Genomic DNA, 24,353 nt, shown 5'->3' on the forward strand with positions numbered 1-24,353 from the left:
ATGCGAGCATACACACACACTGAAGTTGAAGCTCGTCGCGTAAACATAAGGTACCGTATTTTCCGGACCATAGGGCGCATCGGATTATAAGGTGCACTGCCGATGAATGGTCTATTTTCTTTTTTCATATATAAGGCACACTGGATCATAGGGCGCATTAAAGGAGTTATGTTATAATTTTTTTTTCTAAATTGAAAACACTTCCTTGTGGTCTACATAACATGTAATGGTAGTTCTTTGGTCAAAATGTTGCATACATTATGTTTTACAGATCATCTTCAAGTCGCTTTCTGACAGTCGATTCAGGATGCGCCGTTTTGTGGGCGGTCTTATTTACGTGGCTCACCTTCGGCAGCGTCTTCTCCCCGTCATCTTTGTTGTAGCGGTGTAGCGTGCAAGGACGGGAGTGGAAGAAGTGTCAAAAGATGGAGCTAACTGTTTTAATGACATTCAGACTTTACTTCAATCAATAACGGAGCAGCATCTTCACATTCGGAAACAAAAACAACGCCCGTGAAAAACCGTCCGACCGGAACTCTCTAACAACTAAAGTTCCTTGGGTGAATAATGTAAACTCACTACACCGGTATGTTTTAGCGCTTTCATGGCGAGTTTACTGACAGATATAAGTAAGAACTTTACACTACTTTATATTAGAAATGGCAACAGCGGAGGATGAATGTCCCATAACAAGAAGATACGACGTCGTCACGAACTACAAAGGCGGATGGGTGCAATTTTTCAGGATTTATGCAGATCCCAAATACAGATCAGCAGGTACCAGAAGGTAAGAAAAGTTGCTTTTGCATATTATTGCGAAACTAAACACCAGATAATATGTCTTACCTTATACACACACACCATAATAATACTCGCATGTTGAAGCACAGTACAATCCATCAAGCAGTGCGGCATCCTAGCTTACCAAAGTCGTACTAAAACATGTTGACAGATTTTTGAGCGCCCTGTGTAATGTTCTATATTTTCAATGGAACATATAAAATGTTGGTGTTTACTTGAGTCATATTGCCATCATAGTGCAGTCTACACTTATCTCTTATGTTTGACTGCCATCTACTGGTCACACTTATCATTGCACAATGTACCAAATAAAATAGTTTCGTGGTCGGTAAGCAAAATCAGAATTATTCTGTACATTAGGCTAACTATTTTTGAAGTGCGACTTAAAACACTGTAACTTAGTAGAAATGATCCGGATCGTACGGAGCCCCTAAAGAAACATGGGGGGAAAAATGTTTTTTAAAATTCAATTTTATTTTTTTTAGACATGTATCTCGTGCGCACGAGAAACTATCTTGTGCGCACGATAATCTTTCTCATGCGCACGAGAAACCTTTTATAAAGTTATAAAAAAATATATATAATTTATTTATTTATTTATTTTAGACACGTATCTCGTGCGCACGAGAAAGTTTCTCAAACGCACAGGACAAATGACTAAAAAAATTTTTTTTTTAATTATAATTTATTTTTATTTTTATTAATTTATAAAAACTGATGACGAGATAGTTTCTCATGCGTACGAGATACATGTCTAAAAAAAAAAAAAAAAATTTTTTTTATACATTTATAAAAACTTTCTCGTGCGCACGAGATACATGTCTAAAAAAAAAAAAAAGTCCCCCATGTCCCTTTAGGGGCTCCATAGGATCGAAACCAAAACCAAACCATTTGTTCATTATCCATTTCTGACATTTCCTGAAAGTGTAATGAAAGTCTGCCAATAACTTGTTGCTAACTAACAGACAACAATACTTATTCCCTGGCGGAGGTAATAGGAGTAGCAAAACTAAAGCGCAACAAGAAAAAGAATGTATTAGTAGTAAATTTATTGAAAAAGACAACCATGGTTCCCGATCCAGAAATATGTAACAGAACAAAATGGAATCTTCCCCACCCCCCCCCCACCCCCACCTTTTATCAAGATTTTGCACGACATCTATCATGAAATCTAAATAATAATGAGCAGAGCCACCTACAGTGAAGTATGATTAGAAAACTAACATTTAGAAAAACAGACCATTCTCTTATTTTACAAACAATGTTCACAAGGGTCAATAATGTGCATGTAAAAAAAAAAAAAGAAAGAAAGAAAAGAAAAGAGCACCATTTTCTTCCAGTAAGGATCAGTCCTGCCACTGTCGTGTGAACTCACCAAACACATTTTGTTTTTAATGTGTGCTCTTCCAAACACTCCACAAATAACTTCATTTTATAAACTCACTTTGCTGGAATGCTTCCAATTTCAAAAAGGTCAAAAGTCACCCACGTGGGTATGAACTGATGCTCCTCCTAAAAAAAAAATGTCTCATCAGTGAAGGTAAACATGAAATGTAGACTGATGTTTGCTGCCCCCTGCTGGCCTTTTTTTTGTTTTTAGCAGGAGGCAAATGGCAGCATTCCACCATTCACAGTGTCCAATTGCTCATCTTGTTCTGCCACAAAACACTTTTTTTTTTTTTTTCCATGACTGAAAACGGGACCAATTCCTCTGTAAAAAAAAAAAAAGTTCTTGGACGTGGAGACAAAAGTATGAGTACGTGTCTAGGAGGGGCTTGAGGGGGCGTTGGAGGAGCTGGTGTCCGGCGAGGCGCTGGGCTGCTGCTGGTCCTCGGGCGTGCTGTCCGCCTGCAGCGACGCCATGGCTGCCGACGAGTACTTGCACTTGGAGGAGCTGCAGTCACAGCTGAACATCTTGTTTTTCACTTCCCAGAAGTGCTTGCCGTAGTTAAAGCTGAGAAGTGGAAAAAAAAGGATTGTCAGCCATCTTTTTATTTTGTACTACAAACCCCAAAACCAGTGAAGTTGGCACGTTGTGTAAATGGTAAATAAAAGCAGAATACAATGATTTGCAAATCCTTTTCAACTTATATTCAATTGAATAGACTGCAAAGACAAGATACTTAATGTTCGAACTGAGAAACTGTAATTTTTTGCAAATATTAGCTCATTTGGAATTTGATGACGGCAACATGTTTCAAAAAAGCTGGCACAAGTGGCAAAAAAGACAGAGAAAGTTGAGGAACGCACATCAAACACTTTTTTGGAACATCCCACAGGTGAACAGGCTAATTGGGAACAGGTGGGTGCCATGATTGGGTATAAAAGCAGCTTCCGTGAAATGCTCAGTCATTCACAAACAAGGATGAGGCGAGGGTCACCACTTTGTGAACAAATGCCTGAGCAAATTGTCGAACAGTTTAAGAACAACATTTCTCAACAAGCTATTGCAAGGAATTTCAGGGATTTCACCATCTACGGTCTGTAATATCATTAAAAGGTTCAGAGAATCTGGAGAAATCACTGCACGTAAGCGATGATTTTACGGACCTTCGATCCCTCAGGCGGTACTGCATCAAAAAGCGACATCAGTGTGTAAAGGATATCACCACATGGGCTCAGGAACACGTCAGAAAACCACAGTCAGTACCTACAGTTTATCGCTACATCTGTAGGTGCAAGTTAAAACTCTACTATGCAAAGCGAAAGCCATTTATCAACAACACCCGGAAACGCTTCCGGCTTAGCTGGAACCGAGCTCATCTAAGATGGACTGATGCAAAGTGGAAAAGTGTTCTGTGGTCTGACGAGTCCACATTTGAAATTGTTTTTGGAAACTGTGGACGTCGTGTCCTCCGGAACAAAGAGGAAAAGAACCATCCGGATTGTTATAGGCGCAAAGTTGAAAAGCCAGCATGTGTGATGGTATGGGGGTGTATTAGTGCCCAAGGCATGGGTAACTTACACATCTGTGAAGGCACCATTAATGCTGAAAGGTACATACAGGTTTTGGAGCAACATATGTTGCCATCCAAGCAACGTTATCATGGACGCCCCTGCTTATTTCAGCAAGACAATGCCAAGCCACGTGTTACAACAGCGTGGCTTCATAGTAAAAGAGTGCGGGTACTAGACTGGCCTGCCTGTAGTCCAGACCTGTCTCCCATTGAAAATGTGTGGCGCAATATGAAGCCTAAAATACCACAACGGAGACCCCGGACTGTTGAACAACTTAAGATGTACATCAAGCAAGAATGGGAAATAATTCTACCTGAAAAAATAAAAAAATTGGTCTCCTCAGTTCCCAAACGTTTACTGAGTGTTGTTAAAAGGAAAGGCCATGTAACACAGTGGTAAAAATGCCCCTTTGCCAACTTTTTTGCAATGTGTTGCTGCTGTTAAATTGTAACTTAATGATTATTTGCTAAAAAAAACCTTCGTTTCTCAGTTGGAACATTAAATATCTTGTCTTTGCAGTTTATTCAATTGAATATAAGTTGAAAAGGATTTGCAAATCATTGTATTTTGTTTTTACTTACGAATTACACAAAGTGCCAACTTCACTGGTTTTGCAAAAGTAAAATAAATGAAAGTAGGTGTTAGTTTCGGTATAATTTATGTGTAAGTTCTGTTTCCATTTCAAACCGAGTGATTATGTAAAACATGACGATGGAGGAAAAAAAACAGTTTTTTTTACCCCAGCTCCTCTCCAGCTTTGATGTTTTCACTAGCAAAGAAGGCGATGTGAGGGAAACGCAGGTCCTGGTGTGTGGTGAACACTCTGCAGGCGAACAAGTTGGGTTCGCACATGTGGTTGAGGAACCGGCTGACGTTGCCATAGAAACGGGCATCGATGCAGTACTGAGCTTGTGGCTGGGAGGCAGAGATAAAATAAAACAATAACGACATGGTGGATTTTAAAGAAGTCACAGCTACTCAACAGCATATGATTAACTGACTGAACACGTTTGGACGACCCGGAAAGTCTTCACAGCGTGTCACTTTTTCCACATGTTATGTTACAGCCCTATTGCAAATTGGAATGAGTTCATTCTTGTCCTGAAAATTCTACACACAATACCCTGTAATGACAATGTGAAATTATATTTTGAATTTTTGCAAATTTATAAAAACAAAAACAAAAACACATTAACATAAGTAATCACAGTCTTTGTTCAATACTTCGTCGATTCATTTTTGGCAGACTTTTTAGATACCATGCCACAAGCTTGGCACACCTTTCTTCGGGCAGTTTCTCCCATTTCTCTTTGCAGCACCTCTCAAACTCCATCGGGTTGGATGGGAGGTGTTGGGTTTCATCCAGGATGTCTCTGTACATCGCTGCATTCATCTTAGTCGAGTCAGGGAGGTGACCAAGAACCCGATGGTCACTCTGTCAGAGCTACAGAGGGAAGGACAACCATCTCTGCAACCATCTACCAATCAGGCCTGTATGGTATAGTAGCAGACTTCCGGAAGCCATTTCTCATTAAAATGCCATGAATCATGTTTGGAGGAAACCAGGCACCCCTCATCACTAGGCCAATACCATCCCTACAGTGAAGCATGGTGGTGGCAGCATCATGCTGTGGGGATGTTTTTCAGCGGCAGGAACTGGGAGACTAGTCAGGATAGAGGGAAAGATGAAAGCAGCAATGTACAGAAACATCCTGGATGACAACCAACTAGAGATGTCCGATAATATCGGACTGCCGATAATATCGGCCTGCCGATAATATCGGCCGATAAATGCTTTAAAATGTAATATCGGAAATTATCGTTATCGGTTTCAAAAAGTAAAATTTATGACTTTTTGAAACGCCGCTGTACGGAGTGGTACACGGACGTAGGGAGAAGTACAGAGCGCCAATAAACCCTAAAGGCACTGCCTTTGCGTGCTGGCCCAATCACATAATATCTACGGTTTTTCACACACACAAGTGAATGCAACGCATACTTGGTCAACAGCCATACAGGTCACACTGAGGGTAGCCGTATAAACAACTTCAACACTGTTACAAATATGCGCCACACTGTGAACCCACACCAAGCAAGAATGACAAACACATTTCGGGAGAACATCCGCACCGTAACACAACATAAACACAAGAGAACAAATACCCAGAACCCCTTGCAGCACTAACTCTCCCGGGACGCTACAATATACACCCCTCCTACCCCCTAACCCCCACACCTCAACCCCGCCCACCTCAACCTCCTCATGCTCTCTCAGGGAGAGCATGTCCCAAATTCCAAGCTGCTGTTTTGAGGCATGTTAAAAAAAAAAAAAGCACTTTGTGACTTCAATAATAAATATGGCAGTGCCATGTTGACATTTTTTACCATAACTTGAGTAGATTTATTTTGGAAAACCTTGTTACATTGTTTAATGCATCCAGCGGGGCATCACAACAAAATTAGGCATAATAATGTGTTAATTCCACGACTGTATATATCGGTATCAGTTGATATCGGAATCGGTAATTAAGAGTTGGACAATATCGGAATATCGGATATCCCCAAAAAAAACATTATCGGACATCTCTAATGATAACCAACGCTTCCCATCTAACCTGATGGAGCTTGAGAGGTGCTGCAAATGGGCGAAACTGCCCAAAGGTAGGTGTGCCAAGCTTGTGGCTTTATTTTCAAAAAGACTTGAGGCTGTAATTGCTGCCAAAGGGGCATCAATAAAGTATCGAGCAAAGACTGTGAATACTTATGTACATGTGATGTGTTTGTTTATTTTTTAATTTGCAAAACTGAAGAAAAAAAAAAAACCTTTCACATCGTCATTATGGGGTATTGTCTGTAGAATTTTGAGGACAAAAATGATTTTATTCTATTTCGGAATAAGGCTGTAATATAAAAAGAAGTGGGATAAGTGAAGTGAATACTTTCCGGATGCACTGTATGTGAGGCTGGACTTGGTTTTTGTGAGAACTGTGACTGTACCTTATCCTCTAAACTGAAGAGGAAAGCGTCATTCTGCCTCATTTCGGCTTCTGCTTCAGAGATGATCTCACCGATGTACCTGGTGACAAAATTGTGATTTTTTTATATTTTTTACTATATTTCAGACATGCTGAGTTTTCAAACATGAACAAAACTTCAATTGATGAAGCAGTCATAAATATTCAAAACAAGATTTGACTCAAAAAATGAATCCTGTGAATAATCACAGCATATAATTAATCATACATTAAAAAAAGTTATTCTTATAAGTTATGTATTAGTAAAAGAGACTTACTCGCAAACAAATGTCCCCTGTGGTATGTCTTGCAGTGCTCGGACACCCCAGCCCTTCTTAGTTGTCCTAAAGAGCTGAATCCTGGTCCTGGAATACATGACATGTTATTGCTTCTTGTTGTCCCTTCTCATTACAACAATGACAATTTCTCTCTGCGGCAAACTAAAAGATACATTTTCTTTTGAAATAAATTCAAATGTTCTTTACCTGAGTCCATTTTGCACCACTCTGTTCTTGCAGGTCCTCCAACAGGAACAAGCATGGTTGCACTCAAAGATAAGAGGGGGCTCTTCACGGCAGAATTCCGGCAGAAGACAGGCATCCTATAAAAGTAGACCATTACCGTATTACGACTCCTTTTAAGAAGAGAACAAGCACAGGCATAAACATGCTCTTGTGCAGATGCTTAATACCAGCAATCAGTTCAAATGTACTTACTGTTTTATTCATTTATCTTCATTCATCTTTATCTTTTTTTTATTTTATTCATTCTTCTCTTTTACCTTCTTTACTGCTCAAACTATACAATTGTTATACTCCTGTTTACTTATTTAATTAATTATCTTTACACTCTTCATTTATTGTAATTGATCTTAATATTTATGTATTTTACATTTGTATTTACTCTCATTTACCCAACTATCTATTTTTCTTTTACCTTCATTGCTACCCAAAATATAAACTGTCTTTTTACTTTAATTTACTTATTTAGATATCTTTACACTTTTTATATATTGTAACTGTTTTTTTATGTATATATAATTGTTTTGTTTGTTTTCATTCCTCTTTTATTATTTTCGTATCCATTTTTATATTATTCATGTGTTTCTTTTCTTTTACATTAGTTAATGACCAAGTTATATTTGGTCAATTTATTTGACTCCCCATTTACTTATTCTGTTATCATTAAACTCAATTTTTTCAACTTTATCAAATTTTGTAATAATTAATAAGTTTTTTTTATATATATAGTTTAATTTCCCTTTTATTATTCAGTTATCTATTTCTTTATTATTTATAGTTTATTTATTAAAATGTTCTATTTTTCTTCTGTTTTATATTCATTTCTACTCAAACTATATTCTTTAAAAAATAATATAATCAATCATCTTTACACTTCAATTGTAATTGATCTTATTTTCGATGTATTCATCATTTTTATTTATTCTCATTTTACACTTTTTATTTACTTATCTACTTTTTTTATTTATTTATTTTTTTCTTCTTTGTTATCTTCATCAATGACCAGCTACAGTATGTTTGATCAGTTTATTTGACTCCCATTTACTTACCTAATCTATTATCTTTACTTATATAGCCTATTTGTTGTAACTAATCAACTACGGTTATGTTTATCTTTTGTATTTATATCTTTTGATAGTCATTATTCGCTTGTTACTATCAGTTCAGTTCCAGTTTATTTGGAACATTTTATTCATATTTTAGTTTTTACATTAGAACCATTTTTCCTTCTATGTCTCACTTTCCTGTCCATTCATCAGTGTATAAGATGTCAATCCATTGTTATACAATCTCTATTATTTTCTATTCCTATTACAAATGGACACAATGGCACAGGAAGTCAACCACATTCAATCACATTTCTTATTCTAAGTGTTGACATCATGTGAAAGAAATATCACTAGCTGCAGGGTTAAGATATTACATTTTGCTTCTTCTTACACCTTTTCGGACAGGTTGAATTGTGCGAACGTGATGCTCCTGAACTCAACAAATCAAATATCACTTCCTCATTTTGGGGGTACTTCAAAACAGCATTAGAGACACAGTGAATCTGGCTATCTTACCTTATCGTACCAGCAACGTAGACTTAGCTGTCCACACATGCAGGAGCTTGAAGAACAGTCTTCTTTGCAAACACAGTACTGTCAGATACAAAGAACAATATCATCAGTCACTTCAGTCTGGAAAAGGGTAAAAAAAAGGTACAGTTTGCACTAAGGTTGTACGGTATACCGGTACTAATAAAGTACAGTTATCCTAATTGAATGAAATCGGTACTATACTGCGGCGGTGACTACATGGCCGAGTAAAACAGCAATTCTACTGGTTAATAAAGAGTGTGCGTGAAGCGCAATATGGAAGTATTTGGGCTTCAAAACTAACGACAAAGGGGTCGTTTTAAACAAGAAGCGCTGCGCTTCAAGTGTTGCTTTAAAACACGCCTCGCCAAAATTGGCGATGAGTATTACCATCCTTGCTTCAAACTTAAGTCAACATTTAAATAATGAACATTCAGATCTGCACAAGGAGTCATAAAGAGTGACAGGTAATAATGTAGTTGTTACACCTGTCCTGCTGTTTGGCTCCGGTGCAGACCGTCGTCAAGGAGCACAGGGAAGACGTTCCCTCCAGGGTTGATGTTTTAGCCAGGGGTATCCCTTCACTTTACAAGGGGCCTGCTAAGCTCCGCTTTCAGGTCAGAATTCGAGGCCGCCGATTGGTGACATTCCGGTTGCTTTATTATTAGTTTTGCACCCATTCCTTTTTCTACTGCGTAGTGCACGCGCTACCTCTCCCTCTCTTTACTCGCCCATTCACTCACTGATGTCACTCAGACAACACGTTGCCATTCTGTTAAACACACACATACACTACTCTCATAAGTTAACCAGCTCCCCTGCTGTGCACACGTAGATATGTAGATATGCTTAGACTGATTTTTATTTTTTTCTCACACCTCCCTTCCCTAGCGTTTACCTGTTTCTCACCTTTTTTGTAAGGGGCGCCGGAAGTTGGCAGACCCGTCAGCGATCCTGTTCTGTCTCCCTGCAATGTTTGTCTGCTCTTGAATGGGATTGTGCTGACAATCTTAATTTCCCCTCAGGGAATAATAAAGTATTTCTGATTCTGATTCTGATAGACGCGCACACAGCAGCTTGGATTGATGCCAAATATTAGCAGAGTTAAGACCGCCCATCTAACGTCAACTAGTGCAAGTAAAATGACTGAATTTGGTAACAAATTGCTACAATTTGTGTTTTATCTTTAACAATGTGTGTTTTACCTGCTACATTGCTTATCTGTGTACATTTATCCATAGGTTTTTTTTTGTACTTACAAATAATTGTATTTTTCTTGAAACACAGACCATGATTGGCAGCCATTAATCATAAATCATTTAATATTATGTTAATAAAGACTTTTTTTTATATTGTAATGTAATTCTTGATCATGGAAAATTGGAAATTGTTCTTTGAGTGCAACAACAAAAACTATGTGTGAAACGGGACGGCGTGGCGAAGTTGGTAGAGTGGCTGTGCCAGCAATCGGAGTGTTGCTGGTTACTGGGGTTCAATTCCCACCTTCTACCTTCCTAGTCACGTCCGTTGTGTCCTTGGGCAAGACACTTCACCCTTTGCCTCTGATGGCTGCTGGTTAGCGCCTTTCATGGCAGCTCCCGCCATCAGTGTGTGAATGTGTGTGTGAATGGGTAAATGTGGAAATACTGTCAAAGCGCTTTGAGTACCTTGAAGGTAGAAAAGCGCTATACAAGTATAACCCATTTATTTATTTATAAATGCCCCTTAATTTATATTTTAACCTTATAATTTTTTTCTTTGAGTGCAATAGGAAACATTTGTTAGAATAAAATAGAATAAAGTTTTATTTGTCATTATTACAGTGAACAGGTTCAAAGAACAGCAACATTGGAGAAGATCCCGTAAGGTGCATACACAATAATTGAGTAATATAAATAGTAAAAAAAAAAATTTTTTTAAAAGATACAAAAGAAGATATGTATCTATATATACACTACCGTTCAAAAGTTTGGGGTCACCCAAACAATTTTGTGTAATAACCTTCATTTCTAAGAACAAGAATAGACTGTCGCGTTTCAGATGAAAGTTCTCTTTTTCTGGCCATTTTGAGCGTTTAATTGACCCCACAAATGTGATGCTCTAGAAACTCAATCTGCTCAAAGGAAGGTCAGTTTTGTAGCTTCTGTAACGAGCTAAACTGTTTTCAGATGTGTGAACATGATTGCACAAGGGTTTTCTAATCATCAATTAGCCTTCTGAGCCAATAAGCAAACACATTGTACCATTAGAACACTGGAGTGATAGTTGCTGGAAATGGGCCTCTATACACCTATGTAGATATTGCACCAAAAACCAGACATTTGCAGCTAGAATAGTCATTTACCACATTAGCAATGTATAGAGTGTATTTCTTTAAAGTTAAGACTAGTTTAAAGTTATCTTCATTGAAAAATAAGGACATTTTAATGTGACCCCAAACTTTTGAACGGTAGTGTATGTATATATCCACACACATGCATATATCCATACATATGCATATATATACATATACACATATAACATTATTGCACATAATAGTCCGAAAAAATAAAAAGACATGATACATGAGGACATGACGGACACATCGTGCTCACTCAGGCCTGTTTAATGTTACTATGGCTCTTGGGTAAAAACTCTTTTTTAGTCTATTTGTGCCTGCTTTTAGCACCCTATAGCGTCTGCCCGGGGTGGAATGGGTCTTTCAGGATGCTTGTTTATTGTATTGGAAGATTTTCTGTTCCCTTTATTTGGGAAAGTATCAAGAAGTATTGATATACATTTTGGTACCGGTACCAATCTATTGGTATCGGGACAACCCTAGTTTGCACTAACTAACTCACCTGTAAGTGTGTGATGTTTCTGTCAATGTTCATGGGGGAGGTGACACAGTTTTCAAGGATGTACTTATAGTCGTCTGGATAAGGTTCGCTGTCCACAAAGTTGACACAAGGAATTGGAACTCTCTCTTGCCCAAGAGCGATGTCACTGTGCACAGATCACACACACGATGTCATATAATTATGCATGTATCTTTTCATGCTCCAGCACTTCGTTTACCTTAGCCTTAGCTTTACCTCATCACAGCCAAGGTGACACAACAAGTTAGTCATTTATATCCATACTGCTATATATGCTTTATATAAGGAACAGTAGCCATATCCATACTGCTATGGCTACTGTTCCTTATATAAACCCCTCTTTAACACCTCACATTGAAAAGGGAAGCACAGATCAATTTGAACCTGTGAAGGATTTTTCTCGCTGCCTGAGTGACGTTCTTGGCATCCTTCTCTCTCTTGTTGGCTTGCAGGGCTGCAAAGGTTTTTGTGTTGTGACCGCAGCAGTCTGGAGGGGTTTCTCCCTCGCGATTTTTGAGGAAAACATCCGCTCCGTGAGATAAGAAGAGCCTGGAATGTACAAAAGCAACATTTTAAAAACATAAAAGATTTAACAACAAGGCAATTAGCTTAATAATATACAGTTGTGGTCAAAAGCTTACATACACTTGTAAAGAACATAATGTCATGGCTGTCTTGAGTTTCCAATAATTTCTACAACTCTTATTTTTTTGTGATAGAGTGATTGGAGCACATACTTGTTGGTCACAAGAAACATTCATGAAGTTTGGTTCTTTTATGAATGTATTATGGGTCTACTGAAAATGTGACCAAATCTGCTGGTTTGAGTGAGTTGAGTGGAATTTCTAATAAAAATAGTTGTACGCTCCAATCCAGGAAACGGCTTACTCACAAAAATGTTTATATGTATTAAAGTGTGCGCACCCACTAATCCAAGCACATTTCTTTTTTTACATCTCTATCAAAGTGGAATTGAGCTCACGTTTGTGTTGGCCTTGGCGTCAGCAAATCATATTGAAAATATTAGAATTCACCGCCAAGCATTAAGGACGTGCTTTTTTCTGGCGTTTCGAGCTAACGTAAGAGGGTTGAGTGGGATAAAGTGTATGAGCCTGTCAAAGCTGTGGAGTCAAAGAACCTCACACAGGAACAAATAAGAAGTAAGTGATACCACATCAGGACGAAGGTGAAGAATAAAACTGATGTGGCGAGGGGACCAGAGGTAAGTGCTTACCCGGTTTGAAAAGATAGTCACTGCAAAGATAGGTAAAACTTTAGAAGACGTGAGAGCACATTAGGGTGACTCTGATTACCCCTAATATAAATATAATTTGTGTAACTTACAACCAAATGTGTTCATACAATACACTGCTTACAGCCAGATTAGAGTTTTATGTAAAAATTGTTATATATGGTTTGAAATATTTCAAATTTAAACGTGCTAGCATATAAAAAAAAATACGAAAGACTTCATATCTTGTTTCATTATAACACAGGACAGTTATTTTTTCTCCACCGTCTCCTGTCGTCTTCTATCGTTTGGCTGTCGAGAGCCTGCTGACGTACTGCATAACAGTGTGGTACGCCAGCTGCACGGAAGCATACAAAAATAAGGGTAGGATATAGTATAGGGGTGAATTATTTATTATACCGTAATTTCCGGACTATAAGCCGCACCTGACTATAAGCCGCACCAGCTAAATTTAGGGGAAAATACAGATTGCTCCATATATAAGCCGCACCCGACTATAAGCCGCAGGGTTTTGATGTGTAATTACCGTAGTATATAGGGGTTCCTGCTACCACGGAGGGGATTGTCGGGACAGAGATGACTGTTTGGGAACGCAAAGCGTCCCATTTATTAACTATAAATCTTTCAATCATTCAATCAAACTTTCACATCTTTGACATGGCGAACAGCATTCGTGCAGAGTACAAATAATACAACGGTGCAAAGTAATACAAAGTGCTCGCATGTACGTTATCAAAATAACCAGCCTACCGGTATATGAAAAGTCAGTCTTTAATCATTGTGTCATCGTCTTCCTCCTGCGTACTAAAACCCCCGAAATCCTCTTCGTCGGTGTCGGAGAAGAACAGGCCGCATATAAGCCGCACCGTTGTATAAGCCGCAGGGACCAGAACGAGGGGAAAAAGTAGCGGCTTATAGTCCGGAAATTACGGTAAGTTAAAGTTCAAGATGGTGACAGCTCTGGGAAAGAAGCTGTCTCTGAGCCTGGTTGTTCTGGCTCTGATGCACCTGTAGCGCCTGCCCGATGGTAGCAGGTCGAACAGGTGGTAGCCAGGGTGTGTACTGTCCTTGGTGATGTTTTTTGCTCTGTTGAGGCAACGGGAGTTGTGTAAATCCTTCAGGGAGGGCTTCTACTGTGCAATATTACCCTTCGAGTTCAATACATCCGACATTGATTGTTATCACTCCGGTACTCTTGTCTTGTTCTGTATATTGTACAGCAGGGTTTCCCACACATTCATTTATTTGTTGCGGCCCGCCACGAAAGAATTACGTCCGCCACAAATAAAAAAATAAAAACATTTAAAAAAATGTTTAAAAAAAATTATAATTTTTTTTTTTTTGTGTCCTCTCCAGCTTCTCAGGCAAATCATATTGTTGATGTAGATCAGTGGTTCTCAACCTTTTTTCAGTGATGTACCCCCTGTGAATTTGTTTTTTAATTCAAGTACCCCCTAATCAGAGCAAAGCATTTTTGGTTGAAAAAAAGAGATAAAGAAGTAAAATACAACACTATGTCATCAGTTTCTGATTTATTAAATTGTATAACAGTGCAAAACATTGCTCATTTGTAGTGGTCTTTCTTGAACTATTTGGAAAAAAAGATAGGTTTTTATTTATATTTATAAAGGATTTTTGAATTGTTGCTATTTTTAGAATATTTAAAAAAAATCTCACGTACCCCTTGGCATACCTTCAAGTACCCCCAGGGGTACGCGTACCCCCATTTGAGAACCACTGATATAGATGCCCATATCGGCTGTTCAGATTTACTTTACAAAAGAGAAGTGTAGGATACTTCTCTTGTTGCCTTATTTGTATTTGACTTTATTAAATGTATTTATATTAGAAACACAACATGTGTATATAACAAAGGGTGCAAAGTCTGCAGGCAGTAGGAAACACATGGTTAAGTGTAGGGAGTAAAACTGATGGCAGTCTAAAGATCAAGATTTTTGGAGCTCTTTGTTCAGTGGATCCGATGTTTGATGAAGCTCTGTGTCTATCTACCACCGCTACTGTTTTCTGTTTATTTGTTACTGACTGTGGCAGGACACCTCTGCCTCTGTTTCACTTTGTTGCTGGTAAATAATATGGTTGTAGTAGTAGGCTAAAGTAAAATTATTTAGTATGCGCTAATTAAAGGGGCAGAGCTTCGAGACATTTTAGCTTTTATATTTTATAAGATATATTTTTTGTAAGAACCACAATTAATAAATATATTTCAGTGAATAACTTATTGTTCAAATCTGTATATAAATATGTACATAAAGTGTTGTAATTATATTGTAAAATGGATGGATGGATGGATGGACGTTTAAAACAAAACTGTTATTATTAATTAGTAAGTATAAATTTTTTGAGCCTTTTTAGAGAAAATCAAATCATTGTAGTAAATTATGCAAATTACTCGATGATGTCATGGTGACCACGCCGCCACAGGTATCTTGGCAGTTTATGGGAAACACTGTACAGTATTTTGTATATTGTTTTGTATATTGTACAGGATTGCTTATTATTTTTATCGGATAGTAGTCTATTTATTTCAATTCTTAGTTTTATCTTTATTACTTCTTGTGTAATTTATTTTTATCCCATATTTGTTCCCACTACCGCACTTTAAATTGGAGTCCTTAATCTCGTTATATGCAAATATAATGACAATAAAGTCCATTCTATTCTGTACCATTAATGCGCCGCAACACCCGACGGCTGCTGCCGATTGGCCAGGCTGTGCTGCAGTCACAGGAACACAGTGTGACAGCAATACGGCAAAATGATTGCCTGGATAAATACGAATATGAAGCATTAAATGCATTGACGAAAAAGTTAATTTTGTGGCCTCGATCTTTTACATTGTTGAGGTCAAATGTTGGCAAAGCCCAAAGGACCACCTCTGTGTGTCGCCAAAGTATCCACAGCATGTAGAAACATTTTCAACTTCAGTTCACTCTTTATATATCGCAACTTTGCTGTGAAAAAGCCCGTACACCAAGCCCATTTATATTGACATGTGTTTTAGTGATGTTAACTTAATACAGGGTCTCCAACCAGTAGCTTGTGAGCTACTTTTAGCTCCCCAGCTGATTTTGAGTAGCTCACCAAGGGGTAAAATAATATTTCCTTAACCTCTTAAGGCCCAAGCTGTTTGTTTACATGCTTTTTTTATTTCTCTTTGCTATTTGGGCTTATTGGACCCTAATTAGAATAAAAACTAAAAATCATATTTTAATATGATGTACTGAGTCCATAAGTACACAAACGTGTACTTCATGTGTAGTAACATGCACATTTTTATTTTTACACTTTTTTTCCCAAATTCCATTGTATGTTATACTCTTCTGACACCACCAGATGGCAGTATAAGTGTCCATATGTCGGCATAAGACCCCAATTCAGTAGTGTACACAATTTTGGAAATAAGAGCTAAAAGGTGCTGTCCATGCATGTGGCCACTAAGGCCTTTAGAGGTTTTAAACTCTCAGTAAAAATTATTGGTGCTTTGGCACCAGCATTTAGACTGGATATGATCTAGGACTGATGAAGCATGCTTGGATCAGAGGCAAACGTATTATTTTATAACTGTTCAATTCAGACATGGTTCCTCGTACTTAATGGAAAATGACCACAAAATAGCATAAAGACGGTTTTCTGGTTGAGTGGAGATATATTTCCTAAATAAAATTCAATTTAAATGTTGCCAGTCATATAAACACACAAAATAATTTTTTGTCAAAGTAACTCAAATAGTGATTTAAAAGAAGCTACTGAAATACAAAATGAACAAACTTTATTGTCAATATTTTTATTACAAAATGTGAGGTGTGGTTTCCAACATTTTGTTCATACTCTGGCAAAACAAGCTTATTCACTTTGTTTGGGTTGAAATAAGCTGTGAAAATAAATTATACATAATGAGGAGCTCCCGGCCATTTTTATTTTGTAAAAATAGCTCTCTGATGAAAAAAGGTTGGAGACCGATGCCTTATTAAAACTACCCAAGGTGTCAACCTTTTTTCCTCACCGACACTGAATATATGTGCTTCACAACAGAACTGTCAAAATGCAGTGGTGAAGTGGGCAGAGTCTCTGCCACAGTACGCTGGAGTCTGTGAGCACCTTAATAGTGTTATGCGTCACACCTGGTCCAACTAAGCTAGCAAACAAATGGTCTCCAAAAAATTAGTTGCACTTCATTACCGTAATTTCCAGTCTCTATGTTGCTAAACCATGCACTTTATACAATGCTGCGCCCAATTTATGGATTTTCCGGGTTCACAAGCGTCACATGCTGCCAAAAAATGTAGCCTCGTCACATGCCGAACGGGTCACGGTGTGACGGTGGACCAATTAAATTGTTCAGATTAAATCAAACCACTCACACAATCACTCAGTCAGCAATTTAACAAGACACAACAAAATCCACACAATGCAGCAATGAACGCGGCCGTCGAAAAAGGAAACGGCTACTTCACATAATGTAAATCCTCTGCCACAATCAGCCCTGTGAACGCCGAACTGCCACATGCTGAAGAAGAAGGCACAAGCTCAGACGAAACCCGCCTTGAGACGAAAGTGAAAGCAAAAACAAGGCAGAGAATACACTGGAAAAACAAGCCTGAGTCCCTTCAAAGCCGACAGTGAAGAAGACAAACTACGGCACGGCGGTATACCATTAATACCGATATATATTAAACCGGTATATTTTACAAATATATATGTATTTGAGACAATACCTGTGGTTAGAGTGTCCGCCCTGAGATCGGTAGGTCGTGAGTTCAAACCCCGGCCGAGTCATACCAAAGACTATAAAAATGGGACCCATTACCTCCCTGCTTGGCACTCAGCATCAAGGGTTGGAATTGGGGGTTAAATCACCAAAATGATTCCCGAGCGCGGCCACCGCTGCGGCTCACTGCTCCCCTCACCTCCCAGGGGGTGAAACAAGGGGATGGGTGAAATGCAGGGGGTAATTTCACCACGCCTAGTGTGTGTGTGACTATCAGTGGTACTTTAACTTTAATACCGATACATAATATCCTTTGACGCGGTCTTTCATAGCTACTCCCACCGTTTACGTTTTGCTTTTCTTCGTTGAATTTCTTCACGTTGACATTCAGAGCACTGGGCAGGAATCACATCGCGTCAAGACCCGCTGCGAGTCTTCACGAGGGTTTGTTTTAATTGTGTGAAAGCATTCACACATATACGATTCTTTTAAACAGTCGGATTCCCCTGGTCAGTACCAGATCAGAACGTTTAGCGGTAAGCTTGATGTGATGTGGCACGCTACTTTTGATATGGTTTTATGTCAACAAGACAGCGCCAGAAGTTCAATGCAGGGAATATCTTTTTACGAATGAAACTAACTCAAATTATATTGCTACTGCTATCAACACTGCTATTGTGACGTACAAAGCTCATAACCACATGCTGCCTCGGTGTCTACAGGAGAGGTTCAAACCTAGGGAGAGTAGAGTCCCTATGACCTCAGAGGTTCAAGCTGTCTTTCAGAGAGCAAACATAAGAACAAGCTTAAAAAGTAGATGTGTTTCTGTCAGGGGGGTTCAACTGTGGAACAGCTTAGATGATTCCTTAAAATGTTCCAGTTCCATTCACACATTTAAAAAACACTTTTAAGACCAATGTCTTGGAAAAATATATCACTCTTGAATCAACACTGTAGTTAATACTATGATCAATGTTAATTAAAAACTAAATGTGGGATATAAATAATAATGGAAGCATAATTGTTTGTATATAGTATATAATTGGTGCAAAGGTTTAACATGTGTACAAGGATATTTCACATGCCTTTACTGTGTATACTGTATAATTGAACAGTATTTATGTTGTGTACAATGTGTATTTATAATATGTTGTGAAAAGGAAATTTCATAATTTTTGGAAGCTCATCTTGTATTTGACTTTATTTATAGGGTTAGGCGCAATAAGTGTTCAACTTCAGCCTAAACCCTTTCGGTCTGCAACATTTTTAATATATGAATGTACAACTGTTTGTTTATGTAAAACTGTTTGTTTATTTTGTTGACCATTGACCGAAGAAAAAATAATAACTAAATACTAAAATTAACTTGATATCAAATGGAAGGAGGCAACATCACACAGTGACTGCAGACAACAACAACACACACACACACATACTAGTTATCATTTGGAATGGGGACCAAGTTTTTGATCATCACTTGTGGGGACCACCCTTTCTACAGGTTGTGGAGGCATAAAAACATTTGGTAAAATGGCCACTGCCCAGTTAGCTCATACACGTCTTTAAATCTCTGGATTGATGAAGTAATGTGCTGATCATTATTACTGGGGACCCTGGGGAAAAAGAGTTAATATGGTTCATGGGGACCAAATTTAAAGAATTTTGCATAATTCACACAAATTTGTACGTGACTACTGAGGACCATTTAAAAAAAAAAAAGTTCAAATTAAATATGACATGATCCTCAGAATACAGCACTACAGCTGTCCTCTTATAGGAAGTTTCACCACTTAAATGTTAAAGCAAATCCTGCATCTTCTGTGACATTACTGAAAACTGCTATTTAGCAGTAATGAAATTGTCTGCAACTCCAACTAAGGATATAGAATGGATCTGACTATCATTTAAAAAGGTTTCCCTTTAGGGGACCTGTTTTTTTGTCCCCATACCGTCAGAGGTCCCCTAAAGGTGACTGTGTGAACAGAGCGATGTCCCCATTAAGTAAGCATTGCCAGAAAACACACACACACACACACACAAACACACACACACACTCTTTATTAACCAAAGGAAACAACCTGATTAACTATTCAACAGAGCAGCCGCTGTTAACTGCTATAGCTAAGCTAAAAACCTCACTGAGGTCACATATCATTTGGCAACAGACATCGCCTCTTAAAGACACACACACGCACGCACACTCTGCTCTCACATGAAACTTCTCTCAACTGCATATGACATATATTTGCAGTGTTTTTGGTTTTTTAAAGTAACCCATTAATTACTTTCCCTAGTAATGAGTAATTATATTAGTAATTAAAGCAAAGGTCACCGCCTCTGTCCATGGTGCTGAGGACAGGGCACCATCAGACGGGGGCGTGGCAGTTCTGATGGCGAGACACAGCTGGCAGGTGATTAGATTTCACAGGTGGTACGTGTTAATTTATCACCTATTGTCTTTAACAGTAAGCGGCCGGGAGCAGGAGGGGAGAGAGGATATGGATGCGACTGAAATGTCACGTTCTGCGGGAGAAAGACTTGGAGAAAAATCTATGCACATTAAAAACTTTGTTCAACTTTGCACGCCTGGCTCCTGTGAAGTGTCTGTCAGTGGGACCGCTAGGAAGCGACTTCCACAATATCGTATATCGCCATTTGGCCTAAAACTACCGGGTTATCAGTTTTGGTCCATATCACCCAGCCCTAAGACCAACCTAGTGCTCAGAAGAAGACAGGGCTCTCCGGTAGGCTAATTTATGCTGTGTTAAATCACATCCTTAAGTTAAATTCGTGAATGAACACAAGCGCCTGTTTAAATATTTCATGTTTCAATGTGTACTTTGCGGCTAATTGAAATGTGCAGCCAAAATATGTACAAATTAAATTTGTCCAAAAATGAGGTGCACTCAATATAGCTCGGAAAATACGGTAAATATTGATTATTGTTCCTATTGATTAGTGTAAAAGCAGTCAGTGATAGTCATTGTGCAGCTCGCCAAGCTTTAATATGCAGCTCGCATGGTAGGTTTTAACAAAAAAATTTAAACAATCATGTTATTTTTGTTATGTGGAGGGTTTGCCTTGGGCTCCAAAATGACAAAATACACTCCTAGAGACCACCTGCAAATAGCAATTAAATGCACGTAATTGAAATGCCCATGGACAATGACGCTACATTAAGGTGCCACTGAACATTTTGCCCGCATGCTCCTCCGCCTCTAAACCCTCCAGCAATTTTTTAATTTGCAGTAAACTATTTCAATTATAATATATAATTCTATACTATATTATGATAAATTAAAAATTTTAGCCATAACTTGAGCAACTTACATTACACAATCCAGGCGATTCTCCCGGGCAGCGATGTGTAAAGGAGAGTCTCCATGGATGTTGACAGCCTGGAGATTACAGTCTGTGTCAAGCAGCAGCTTTGCGATTTTAACGCTGCCAGAGAAGGCTGCCCAGTGAAGGCAGATGTTTTCTTCCTAAAAAACATAAACAAAATAAAAAAAAAAAAAAAGTTTCAGATTCCATTGTAAAGATTTCAATTAGCACAACGTGTTCTAGGCCAACCTTGTCTCGGATACTGATGTCAGCTCCTTTGGACAGCAACAACTGGACCTGGTCCACGTGTTTGTATTCTGTGGCCCAGATCATGGCTGTCCACCCTCCATCATCCTAAGGGAAAAGAAGATCACACAAGACGGGTTTGGATCTAGGAACGCAACCAGAGAATGTTTCCAGTCTTTGTTATGAACAATGCAGAATACAAAAATGCATTGCTGGGTCTCGAGAGGTTCATGAATAAAGTTATTACATTTATATGTGCTTTTAAATGACTTGTCAATTGTACATGCCTGACAGCAGGTGTCCAAACTTTTTGGCTATATATGTGTATATATATGCGAATATATATATTTATATATATACTGTATATATATACATACATACATACCAGTACATATATATACACATATATATGTGTGTGTGTGCATGTATAAATATATATGTATATAAATACTGTATACATACTGTATATGTGTGTGTACATAAATGTATATATATATACATACATACAGTATATATGTGTGTATACATACATATATATTTGTGTTTGTATAGATGTACAGTATATATGTGTGTGTATATATATATATATATATATATATATATATATATATATATATATATATATATATATATATATATATATATATATATAATTTTGTGGAATAGCCTTCATTTCTAAGAACAAGAATAGACTGTCGAGTTTCAGATGAAAGTTTTCTTTTTCTGGCCATTTTGAGCGTTTAATTGACCCCACAAATGTGATGCTCCAGAAACTCAATCTGCTCTAAGGAAGGTCAGTTTTGTAGCTTCTGTAAGGAGCTAAACTGTTTTCAGATGTGTGAACATGATTGCACAAGGGTTTTCTAATCATCAATTAGCCTTCTGAGCCAATGAGCAAACACATTGTACCATTAGAACACTGGAGTGATAGTTGCTGGAAATGGGCCTCTATACACCTATGTAGATATTGCACCAAAAACCAGACATTTGCAGCTAGAATAGTCATTTACCACATTAGCAATGTATAGAGTGTATTTCTTTAAAGTTAAGACTAGTTTAAAGTTATCTTCATTGAAAAGTACAGTGCTTTTCCTTCAAAAATAAGGACATTTCAATGTGACCCCAAACTTTTGAACGGTAGTGTATATATATATATATATATATATATATATATATATATATATATATATATATATATATATATATATATATATATATATATATATATATATATATATATATATATATATATATATATATATATAAAAATACAACTGGATAATAAGAATATGTGAAAGTTCGTCTCCTACCTTGTTTACTTCCGTGACTACCTCTTTAAAGTTTTGTAATCAATCAAAAATGATGAGCACCTAAAATGCGCCAAACATGGATAATTGTGGGGAGTATTTTGCATATTAGCCATCATGCTATGTGATGGATTTAAATAGGTGTAACTTTTAAGTTTTTTATGTTGTTTGGACGTTTTCTATAATATCCACATAGTTCAGTGAGCAGGTTGTGTTATGTGTGACAATGTGTGTTGACTTTTTGTGTTGGTTGCATATTTTCTAGCACGCATGAGTAGGGAAAGTTGTTTGGAATAAGTCAAAGTTGTAAATGCTGTGCTGCTTTCACTTTTAACAACATTTCATGGTCTTTGATCTCCATAAGATGGCATCAAATTTGCAGTAATCACATTTTTAGACATTCAAAATTAATTTGGACACCCCCGCAGGCCAGATTCCTTATTAAACTAATGACCTCTCACAGGCCAAATTGAAGACGGCACCGGGCCGCACTTGGTCCGCGGGCCGTAGTTTGGATGCCCCTGCCTTACAGCCAATTAACGCTGCTGAGGCATTAAGAAACTGCAGATCTCAGTGTGACATAAATGTTACTGACCTGGCAATTTATGTTGACGAATCCTGTAGTCAGAAGATATTGAACAATCTCGTAATGACCAGACTTGGCTGCCAGGTGGAGACATGTGAACCCTTCAACATCCTGAGAAGAGAATACCGAATATTGACTGACAGTTGAGTCAATTAGAGCTACAAATAAATGTGACTGAAGAAACCGGAGAGCAGTGTCATCTAAAAGGTGGGCAAGCTACATTAAAAAAAATAAGGAAAAAAAGTTGGTTGCCTAACCTTGTGCATGGCACTAGCTCCAGCTCTCAGCAAATACATGACAGTCTCCATGTGGTTGTTCTCACATGCATCCATTAACGGTGTTCGATGATCTTCGTCACACGTGTCCAAGTTTGCACCAGCCTGTAAACACAAACATTAGCAGTGTTGAATGACATTCTCTCAGAGCCTAATAAGCACGAGCCATGGCTAAAATCAATGCATGAATTGCTAAAATCTTGGCTGTCTCGACTGAGAATCAACTTAACTGCAGCCAGAAAGTGCAAAAAGAATAACATTTGAATAAAAACTGGTTTGACAATACAGCTTCTGAGCTGAATTACGCACAAATATTGTTCATATCATATCAGGTAAAACAAATAACCGGTTTCTGAAATGCTGAATTGAATAGAATTTATAAGGGGAATCCTTAGAAGAATGTCGAAGGCTTACCTGGGCAGAAGCCCCAGGGCCTCACCGAGTTTAGGGGCCTCGTACACAGATGTGCACAGTTGCTGTCAAAATGGTGAGTGAGATCATGCATTTTTTTCTTAACACTGCTTTTGTGACATTACCTTATCATTTGTGTGTGTGTGTGTGTGTTTTCTAGTAGGGCATAGCTTATATTACATCAGTGGTTCTTAACCTGGGTTCGATCGAACCCTAGGGGTTCGGTGAGTCTGCCTCAGAGGTTCGGCAGAGCCTCCGCCGCGGAGGTCAAGACACGCCCGACTCATCGTGTAAATAAAAACTTCTCCCTATCGGCGTATTCTGGATACCCCCAAACAATGTTCCCTCTAATTTTCCATATGTGTGAGCAAACGCAAAAACTCCTTGAGCATTCGGTGGAGCACATGTGGTCACACCTGCAGCACACCTGTGCCAAACCTGACTAAATAACAAGTTAAAGGTTTTATTATTGTAATCAAATGACAACAGTC

The 24,353-nt window shown here is 38.1% G+C and overlaps 1 protein-coding gene across 4 annotated transcripts in view; it reads right to left on the bottom strand.

Annotated features, from left to right (window-relative positions):
* Window positions 1-1,938: 1,938 nt before the first annotated feature.
* Window positions 1,939-24,353, bottom strand: part of ehmt1b (euchromatic histone-lysine N-methyltransferase 1b) — a 71,749-nt gene continuing 49,334 nt past the window's right edge. For all 4 annotated transcript variants that reach the window (XM_062031563.1, XM_062031562.1, XM_062031564.1 and 1 more), the window contains exons 14-25: window positions 23,434-23,556; window positions 23,186-23,287; window positions 21,287-21,391; window positions 21,044-21,198; window positions 12,117-12,281; window positions 11,715-11,859; window positions 8,860-8,937; window positions 7,259-7,374; window positions 7,052-7,138; window positions 6,757-6,835; window positions 4,499-4,674; window positions 1,939-2,755 (exon numbers count right to left, since the gene is read on the bottom strand). In XM_062031563.1, coding sequence (XP_061887547.1) covers window positions 2,566-2,755; window positions 4,499-4,674; window positions 6,757-6,835; window positions 7,052-7,138; window positions 7,259-7,374; window positions 8,860-8,937; window positions 11,715-11,859; window positions 12,117-12,281; window positions 21,044-21,198; window positions 21,287-21,391; window positions 23,186-23,287; window positions 23,434-23,556 — 1,521 coding nt within the window. In that variant the 3' untranslated portion in view covers window positions 1,939-2,565. The remainder of the gene's footprint in view (window positions 2,756-4,498; window positions 4,675-6,756; window positions 6,836-7,051; window positions 7,139-7,258; window positions 7,375-8,859; window positions 8,938-11,714; window positions 11,860-12,116; window positions 12,282-21,043; window positions 21,199-21,286; window positions 21,392-23,185; window positions 23,288-23,433; window positions 23,557-24,353) is intronic.

This window comes from Entelurus aequoreus, linkage group LG21 (assembly GCF_033978785.1).
Source record: "Entelurus aequoreus isolate RoL-2023_Sb linkage group LG21, RoL_Eaeq_v1.1, whole genome shotgun sequence".
Classification (NCBI taxonomy): domain Eukaryota; kingdom Metazoa; phylum Chordata; class Actinopteri; order Syngnathiformes; family Syngnathidae; genus Entelurus; species Entelurus aequoreus.